Source organism: Cynocephalus volans, chromosome X (assembly GCF_027409185.1).
Source record: "Cynocephalus volans isolate mCynVol1 chromosome X, mCynVol1.pri, whole genome shotgun sequence".
In the NCBI taxonomy this organism is placed as follows: domain Eukaryota; kingdom Metazoa; phylum Chordata; class Mammalia; order Dermoptera; family Cynocephalidae; genus Cynocephalus; species Cynocephalus volans.
This window is the reverse complement of record NC_084478.1, coordinates 21076077-21086439: the sequence shown is the minus strand read 5'-3', so window position 1 is coordinate 21086439 and position 10363 is coordinate 21076077. Positions and strand designations below refer to the sequence as shown.

The 10363-nt window shown below is 42.3% G+C and overlaps 1 protein-coding gene across 1 annotated transcript; it reads right to left on the bottom strand.

Annotated features, from left to right (window-relative positions):
- Window positions 1-8053: 8053 nt before the first annotated feature.
- LOC134367795 (serine/threonine-protein phosphatase 4 regulatory subunit 3B-like) lies at window positions 8054-10104 on the bottom strand. The gene is given in 2 exon segments (XM_063084495.1): window positions 8054-8739; window positions 8898-10104. Coding segments are annotated over 2 exon segments (1893 nt in total).
- Between the last annotated feature and the right edge of the window lie 259 nt (window positions 10105-10363).

Genomic DNA, 10363 nt, shown 5'->3' with positions numbered 1-10363 from the left:
GGGAAACAAACACTCAAACAATCCAACGGAAAGCTGGAAAGGAACACGAGTGCCCGGGGCACTCAGTTCATGCACTCAGACGTGCAAGTTATTTAATTCCGAGTTTTATAAAATTGGACATAAATTCTGTTTCAAGCCACCATTGTTTAGTGGCGCTGAAACTTACAGTAACTTACGTTTTCTTTCCCAACATTTTTCTTAAATTATCACTAAATTCCAGTATGGGGGCATATTGTTACTACTGAAGTATCCCACCATACATATAAAGACCTGTGCTTAGCACGGTGCTTGGCACACGGTATAAGTTAGCTGTTTTACCTTTCTTCATTTCAAAGGTGACAGTGAGAATTTTCCTAGCTACCTCTTTAGCAACTACGGTGGTGAGTTTGATGACAGTAGTTTGCAGAGTACTGTCATTTTTGGGGGGAGAATTCAATTTAACACGACGTTTGGAAGCATGGGCAAAGCAGACAGAAATACACTGTTACTGTGTATGTGCTTAGAAATTTTCATAGACCTTATATATTGTTTCCATATTCCTACGTTATTGTTAAGAAATATCCACAGCAGCTGCATTTAATGGTTTTAATACTTAACGTACTTTCACTATAGATTTTGAGACACATTGTATGTTGGGGAAAGAACTCATTTTATGGAGTCAGACGAACTTATATCTAAGTACAGGCTCACTAGTAGTAGTTATGAGCCTGTTTCTTCTAAAATATAGAGTCATCTGCTTTGCTGGTCCAAGTTTTCCAGGAAGCAGTCAGCATGTGAAGATTTAGTGGGCAGGGGTTTTCTTAGGGAAACTGCCAATGAGAGGCAATGGAGAGTGAGCAGCAGGAGGTGAGAAGAGCCACCAGGTACACCTGAGTCCAAGTGCCGAAGAGAGGGAAGAAAGCTACGATGGAAACATCCTCGCTTAACGTGCAGTCGAAAGAAAGTTCAGGAAGACCTTCAGAAAGCCCTTAAGCAAAAGTCTGCAGTCACGGGAGGCCCTCATCTCCCACGCATGAGCCTGACTTAGCACCCCTGCAATGCTAATCCCTGTCTGGGAGCCTCCCTTCGGAAACACAGCCTGGGAGGAAACAGGGCAGTGATTTCAGAGCACAGTGGTTGGGGCCTTTAGTCAATTACACTCCCTCTCTACAAGGTGCATTCTTGTGGCCACCCCACCCATCACGCAGGTTTATTGTGAAATTAGAAATAATGGAGGTAAATGGCCGTGGACAGTGTGCTCGACACATAAAGAATAAAGAATACATATTGTCATAGCCCATGTGTGGACTCTTTCTCGTAATGACTCTGTGGTAGTCATAGGATATGTATTCTTTAACAGTCACAAACTCCTTCCTTCAGGTGTTTGTATTTGTTTTCTAAGGCTGCCATAACAAATTATCACAAACTGGGAGCTTAAATAACAGAAATTTATGTTCTCACTGTTCTAGAGGTTAAGAGTCCAAAATCCAGCTGTTGGCAGGGTTTGTTTCTTCTGCATCCCTCTCCCTGGCTTGCAGACATTTGCCTTCTCCCTGTGTCCTCACATGGCCTTCGCTCCATGTGTGTGTGTGCCTTGATCTACTCTTCTCATAAAAACTCCAGTCATATTGGATTGACGCCCACCCTAACGACCTCATTTCAATTAATTTACTTAAGACTTAATCTCCAAATACAGTTCCATCCTTTAAATACTGGGGGTTTAGGACTTCAAGATTTGAATTTTTGAGGGGGACACATTAGCTGTAAAATGTTATTGGTAATCTTTACAAACAAGAAAACTGAGAACCACGGTTGTCAAATAAGATTCCACAGTTACACTTGTAATGAAAAACAAAATCAGAATCTCTGTAATTCTTAGCAAAGTGCATTCCCTTATCATCAATGTGCATTATGCACTCTTGTATGTACTTGGCTTTTGTAGGTAGCAGGGAAATAGAGAAGGTGACTCAGGCTAGTGGACGTTGACCCGACATCCACACAGTAAGAGAAGCTTTTGAATCAATCTCCACACATCTTTCAACCAGTGAGCTTGTGCTGCTGGCATCTAGTAAGCAGAGATCATGAATGCTGCTCATATTTTACAAAACACAGTACAGACCCCCTAACACCAAATTATTTGGGACAAAATATCAACAGTGGTAAAGTCGAGAAACCCAACCTCAGAATAAGACAATTTGGTCACTGCACCTGTCTGTCCCTTGAAAGGGATCATTCCATATTAGCCACCTCCAGCTAGTGACAGGAACTAAGGGCATGATTGGTACAGCCTGGCAAAAATGGGGCCTATGAGATCCAAACTTAATTCTGCTTACCGTTTTAAAACTGTTCTTGTCCGTATTACACCTGGTTCCTACATGAAAGGTTTAGGTGAGTGTAGAGTATAACTGGGGGGGAAATGACGAAAGTTATAGTTAGAGGAATAGGACACTTAGGTATTGTGGAGGGTGGGAGAAGGGAAACAACCCAGCATCTAGGGTTGTACAAGGGAGGAAGGACATTAATGACTTTTGTCTATTAGAACTGCCGCTGGAACCTTTCTCCCCAAGGAACATTCTGGTGCAGCTCTTCTAAACTGTTGCAAGAACCTTCAATTTAACTGACTGCTGGGTCTGCCAGCCCAGCCAGATGGCTCTGACCACCTGTTCCTTTACTTTTGAGAGATCTATCAGAAGCAGCAGGGGAGGCTTCCAGCTCCTGTCCCTCCCTCCCCGCTCACACACACAATCCTCTCCCAATGTCAGTCATTTTATGGAGCAGAGTAATGCCAGACCTCCCAGCTCCTGAAAACGCTGTGACTTGTCCCTTACGGGTGACAAACTTTCAGCATCTTAGACACTCAATCACTCTAAATAGAAGGGCTTAACTCTGAGGCAACGACAGCCATAATAAGACCCTCAGCTTTGCCTGTTATTTATTTATTTTCAAAGAGAAAGACATTTTTATGGTTTTAATAATAAAAGATATAAAAATGGGATTGTTTACAGAAATTTACCTTTTGCAGAACAACCAGCTTGAACTCATCTATACTTCAAACAATGTTTACTGTACACGTGACATAATGAAGTTAGAGGGCACCATTGCAGTGGTGTCTTCTCCTAATCTTGCCAGCTGCGCACATAATTAATTCTTATTCATGTCTGTTACGTTTGTGCTACTGAAACGTGTTCCATACACTGGCTGCCTGTCTGTGAACCGCCTGGTCCGCAAGATCAGCTCGCATCAGAATGGAAACCGACTAAGGCATTAAGCACACTGTTTAGTCCAACTGACACTTTTTCCTTCACAGCAAGACTTTCTGCAGGAAGGACGCAGTGTGTTCACTGACGTCCTGGCTCGAGCTCCTGCTCTCACTGTGGACCTGCTCTGCTGTGCCCCAATCACCGTGACCCTTCCCTTCACTGCCTGTCCCACAGACGTCCTCGAACCTCCTCACCAGGGCCTCCAAGAAGTGAGCCCCAACCTCGATTGCCAGCGTATGCTGCAGGATGCTGAGCAAGAGCACATGCTCCATCACCAGCCTGCTGGGCATGGCCGCGTCACAGCCACAGGCGCCCAGTAGGGCAGCGGTCAGAGTCACTCACGTCTTTCCTGCTGGGCCATCACAGCGCCTCCCGCTGTCCCCTGATGGACGCCATGTCTGGTCCACTCAACCTGCTCATCAGACCCTTCGCCTGTTTCCTTCGCCTTTGCAGTTCTTCCTCTTCTGGACATCCACCGGCTGCTCAGCTCGCCTCCCATGAGGGGACGTACTGAGCACTGTCGCAGAGCGCAGCTGCCCCGCCGTGTCCCCATCCTGCACGTTTCCACTCCTCTCTTCATCTCCTGCAGAAGGGACTCTGTCTTCCCACTTTTCTCCTGCGCTCCGCCTTCCGCGTCTGCCCGCCTCCTGCCCGTCACCCTGGTCCCCTCCACCCCCTCATGTCCTCAGAGCCTCTGTCGGAGCAACTCTCGTGGTGTCTGTCCGTCCTGGTCCCCCTCGTTCCCCTCCCCGCCGCCCCCAGGACCGCCTGGCCTGTTATTTCAATTGCTTTAGGGGAAGGACCTGTGGTCTGTTATTAGGGACACGTTCTAGGTGGCTGCTCTGCCTGCTGGGGTGAGGCATGGAGGGAAGAAGGCTGAGTGACTCTTGTCACCTCTACAAACCTTCCATTCCCGTCCCACGTCCCCTCCCACTCCCCTAATTTCCCTTTCACTCTTCACTCCTGTCACCTCTCATTCCTTGTTCAACATGCCACATACAACGCTACCAAGTGTCCTCACTGCCACATGAGGGTCATTTTTCTTTATTTCAGCTTCACCTCAGCAGGGCCCAAAGCATACACAGAGACGTCTCCGCCAACCGGAACTGAACTCATTAGTTCTTAATCTATTATCTTGCTGTCAATCTGATCCAGAATATAAGATTATGAATTTTTAAGCATAATTTGTGATGTAAGTGCTTATAGCTGGCTTTGTCCCGCATCTACTTAGGAATGATTATACGGCTTCCATTGTTGAAAATGAGTTTGAAAATCTATTTCTTGAGTACTTAATATGTTCTGGGTGATTTATACATAGTTTCTAATTTTGAGACAAGATAGAGAAACTGTGCCCAGAGAAGAAACAAGTGGACTAAGGTCGTGGAATTGGTAAGCATCCGAGCCTGCATTATCATCAAAGGCTTTCTCAATATGAAGCTTTCGCTTTATCTCTTATGTCACCCTCCCTTTCTGGTGGGTTTAGAAAGTCACCAAGACATACAAACTACCGGAATTTGTGTGTTTAAAGCATAGACCTTGATGAGTTCAGGGCACATCTCCAAAAATGCCTGCCCGGAGTTTATAGTACATACAGTGCCATGTCGAACTGCTTCTTTTCATATCATTAATGACCTCCTTAAGGGTCCTTTCGAAATTACTTCTAAAAAATTTAACTAGGAAATTACACGTTCTTGACACGGTTCTCTTCTCACACACCACAGCTAGACACATGGAACATTCTGATCAATGTTTCACTCAGTGTGTACACAGTATGGATTGCTCTTTTGTGTTTCGTTGCCCACTTGAATGTTCTCTGCATAGTAGGTTCTGCCATCTGATGGGGAATTAGCCTTTGCACCATTTTGCTTGTCACACTGGTTCCACTAACATTAGGTAGCTGAGACTTGAAAAGGGCTCACAGGAGTTACTCAGCTCAATAGAACGCCTGTCCTGTTTTTCTTTTTGTACATTTTATTTATTTGTTTATGTATTTATTTTTGCTTCCCATTGTTCTAAGCCCTCTTTCTTCTTTCCTTACAAATTCACTGGGAAAAATACAGCAAGAAATGCCAGTATTCGTTTTTTTTTTTTTATCCTATTGTCCTTTTTTTTTTTTTTTTTTTTTTTTTTCTTTTCATGGCAGATTAAAACTAGCTGATAGGAAGAGAATAAACAGAAATAATGTCAAAACAGAGATTTTCTTCCCTGTCCCGTTGTGAATACCTGCTCTGCTAGGGACCTTCGGCTACACCCACCACAATAAAGACTTAAATATATTTTTTCAAAGCACAACTCTGTGTACATGTGTACTATAGAAAATCACCCCCATGACAGTCTAGCCAGAAGGAAATCATGAAATTCCTTTCTAACAAACTATCTTTTTTGACATACAATCACAATATGAATAATCCTGTTACAACATTTGATTTAACTAGCATGGCTTAAGAAGTGTAAAAATGCAGTTTCCCTACTGTGTTGTGTCCTCTGCAATGTGTAATTATATCTCCTGAGGTCATGTCCACACCTTAGTAGATGCTATATCGGATGAAATTATTGCTTGTTGTTCTTAGGAATATAGTCTCTTTGTAGCTTCTCCACTAGGCTCTTAGTTTTGCATAAGCTGTGTCACCTGTTGGCACATTAGTAAATTTAATATGGTCTCTTTTATTTTTGGAATTACAGGTCACATTTTAACTTCTAAATTTTATAGTTCTGCACGAATATCAAAAAATGGTACAAAAAAGTACAGTGATTTTGTGTTTTTTTTTTTTTTTTTTTTTTTTTTTTTTTTTTTTGTGCGGTAAGGGGATCACAACTCCTGGCCCAGTGTGGTCTGCACTACACCCAGCCAGTGAAAGCACTGGCCATCCCTATACAGGATCCGAACCCGCAGCCTCGGCGCTACCAGTGACACACTCTCACGAGTGAGCCACGGGGCAGGCCTTACTGTGGTATTTTTAATATACAAAATAAATATCTGTTTTATGGAAAACTATACTTTTATCTACATAAACAGCACAAATTAACATTAACTCTGAAATCTTCAAAACACGAGAAACTGCTTTTCAGTTTAAGAAACTCCAGGAAAAATAGAATAAGTTAACTTGTTCCTCTAGAAATAAATCCTGTTAAGCCTTTGCTAGATCTCTTTTTAAGAGATTCAACTGCATACACTCTTTAATAAAGTATTTTTTCATAGTATACATTTACTTTTTTACAGAAAAGAACTTCATGTGCAGTATGCTGACTTTCACACTTAAGTAACTTTTTCTTAGCCCCAAATGGCTTCTACATATGAAACGCCTTTTCATTCAGCACTGTATTTTTTTATTTTTTCTGTACATTATTCTTTATAAATTACACTTTAAATCTTACCTCTGCCCTAGGAAGAAGGATAAATTTCATTAATGAATCAGGAAATGACTTAAAAATATCTTTTCAATCTAGACAGTTAAAAGTACTCAGTTCTACTCACCCACAAAGTCCTCGAGAAAACCCTGTGGGAATACTACCAAACTGTTCCTTGCCATCTATTGTCTAAGAAAAAAATTAGATCAACTACTGCACATTTTGAACCCAGCTTGTCTTTTTTATTCAGGGAAATATACTCTGTGTAGATATACCTCATTTTCCGTTCCCACTCATCAGATGATATACATTTGGGCTGGTTCCAACTCTTGGCTATTGCAAAGAGTGCTGCGATGAACATTGGGGAACAGGTATACCTTCGACTTGATGATTTCCATTCCTCTGGGTATATTCCCAGCAGTGGGATAGCTGGGTCATATTGTACATATCTCTGCCATTGTTTGAGGAACCTCCATACCGTTTTCCATAGAGGCTACACCATTTTGCGGTCCCACCAACAAAGTATGAGAGTTCCTTTTTCTCCGCAACCTTGACAGCATTTATCTACACAATGGAATACTACCCAGCTATAAAAAAGAATGAAATTCTGCCATTTGCAACGACATGGATGGACCTAGAGAGAATTATATTAAGTGAAACAAGTCAGGCACAGAAAGAGAAATACCACATGTTCTCACTTATTGGTGGGAGCTACAAATAAATAAATAAATTCACACACACACCCACACACATACACACACACACAAAAAAAAAAAAACCCGGGGGGGGGGGGAAGAAGACACAACAATTACAATTCCTTGAAGTTGACACAACAAGCATACAAAAAGAACATTGTTGGGTGGGAGGGGTGAGAGGGAGGACGGAGGGCGGTTTTGGTGATGGGCCACAATAATCAACCACATTGTATATTGACAAAATAAAATTAAAAAAAAAAAAAAAAGAAATATATTCTGGAAGGTCCTTCCCTCTACCCATCAGGCTGAATTTTTGTTAAATGTTTGCATAAAGTCCTGGACAGCATTACTTTATTTTTTATTGTAGTTAACTTTGTTTTCCATATAAACATAAACCTTTATTTCGAAAAGGCAACTGAAGGGAAAACGCCATGGCTAGAACCATTGTGCAAGTAGACTTTGCAAGAACTGTCAAAGTTGTTTCTAATATAAACCCCTGAAACAAAATTACATTAATATTACTATATCACCCTGTGTCTTCCCACAAACTAAGACTTTCTTGCTAACAAGTTATCAAGCAAATCTGGTTACTTTTTTTTTTTTTAAGATTATGGAAAATCTTGCTTTTTACAGAATTGAACCCTCTTAAGCTCATCATATATGCTATTGCATATCTCACACAAGAAAGCTTTTGGAATCAGATTTTTCTCAGCTCATTGAAATTTATACAATTTTAGTTGAAGCACATGTTGAGGGTCTTCCATAAAGATTTTATTTGCTAAGATAAGGTCTTTCCCTGGGGGATGTTTCTTCATCTTTATTTTCTTCTTCATCGTCATCATCTGGATAATCCACTAAACGAACTACGCTCCTACTGTTTAGGCTCCTTGTTCCATCAGGAGCAGCAGCAGAAGGAGATGAAAACAATTTTAAGTCAATAGATGATGTTCCTTTGGGAAGGCCTACCTCATTCCAATCTTCTTTTGTTCTTTTTGACTCCATGAATTGATCATAAGAATCTGGAAAGTTATGTTCCAATGATGGCATGACTGATACTCCCATATCTTCTTTAAAACACATTTCTTCCTTTACCTCCGAGACTTTGGCACCGCCTTGAGGTATGTTACCATATGGTATGGAACGCAAATAATTCTGTATTCGACTTTCCCTGTCCTTCTGATCGTCATATTTAATCTTCAATCCTTTGAATGTCTGGACATATTCAATCGATTCAAGTGCCTTATAAAACTTTTCGACTATGTGTGCAACAAGAGATGGGATATTTTCCACTCTTATGTATTCAAACATCTCAATAATAGCTGAATTCAACATATTGTACCTGGTTCCATTATGCAGAAAAGCATTTACAACTGGGTCAAACAGATTTCCCCTGATGATGTAACTATTATAAAGTTCATCTTTAAGGCCAATCATCCTTCTCATAAAGCGAACAGCACACAAGACCAGAAAGTGTGCTTTGAATGCATCAAAATCAAGACGCTTCTTAGCAAATCATTGCTCAAAATAGAGCTTTTTATGTAATGTGTGTGTTGTTGTAAGCAAAATGTGAGTAGGTCTAAAATTATAGCAAGCAGCTGTGCTGTTTGATAATTATTGGGGCAATTTTTGCTTTCGGTGGATATATTATCTCTTTCCCGTTTGTCTTCTGAAGTGGTGGCCAAAAGTGGTGCTATGAAGTTATGCACACAATGTTTATAGAAGAAATTTAGAAAATCGCATCTTACGTTTTTATTGGATGCTGACAGCATGTTGTCCAGATCAAGCAAAGTGCGCAGATGTTCCATCACGTGCAGAGCACCTCCCAGCTCAGGATCAGTATCACAGGTCACTTGTTTAATCACTACATTCATGAAAAGGTCATCACCTTCAGTCTTCTCTGCTTCCTCCATTACAAGTTCTCGGATCTTCGATGGACTGTACTCAACTAGATAAGTAAATATATCTGTAGCAGCCGATCTTATTAGCACATCATCAGCACTCATTACGATTTTAAGAGCAGGAAGAATTTCAAATTGTGTCAACTTTTGGAATAGCTTATACTTGCTTTGAGGCCGTAATGTCTAAGAAAATGCACAGAAGTCCTTTAAAAAAAGCACTAATTCACGCCATTTGTCATCATCTAGAGTCTTATCCGTTAACTTTGCCAAAACTTCAGACAAACACTTGCGATCTCGCTGCAGCATGCTGGCTATCTCAACCTTCTTGAGGAAAATAAAATATTGGAGAGTAGAAAGATTATCTGCAGATGTGGGTGGCTGAGGCACCAGAACGTCATATATGTACTGCACTCTGTACATCTGACGTATTTTTTGCCTAAGTTCAGAGTCTGTTATTGGTATAAATTCCTGGAACTTGGCAGTTTGGCTCAAGAATTCCCTATGCCGTCTTGGCTGAGCCAAAGCAGGATCGTATTCAAGGCATCCCATCACATCCATGATACACTCATCAGAAAGCATGATCTTAAACAGAGGTTTGCTGTCGAAGGAGAACATGCCTTTAATAATTGCATGGAAACGGTGTAAGCCTTCGGTGTTGTCTAGATTTTCACAAGTGCGGAACAGCTGCAGGAGTTTTTGAATATAATCCTCACTTTCCAGGACCAGAGCCAGCCTTTCCTTGCCGGTAGGCGAGGGGAGAACCGAGGTAACCAAAGCAGCGATTTGTTCAAGCCCATCGAGTTCACAGTTAGGCAGCTGGACCAGCTCAGTGGAAGCCCAGGACACGTCCCCGGGACCTACTTGGTCCCAGCGCTGGTCTTCATCCCGAACACAGACTCTGACGTGGCGCCGTCTGCTCGCCATGTCCACCTCCGGCCTCACCACACCAGACCCGGGGTTGGCTCCGGCCGCCACTTTGTGTATCCTGGCAACGGTAGCTGCGGCGACTAGGACAGCTACGGTGGCCGAGGTGGCAGTTCGGGTCGGCAGTGGTGACAGGGGCAGCAGCGGCTCCTGGGAGGCCACAGGTCAGCAGGGTTCCCGGCGGCCCTGCTGTCTTCCACTGTCCCCACTTCAATCTCCCCAACCTCCATCCCTGCCTTCTGCCCTCCCTTACCTACGA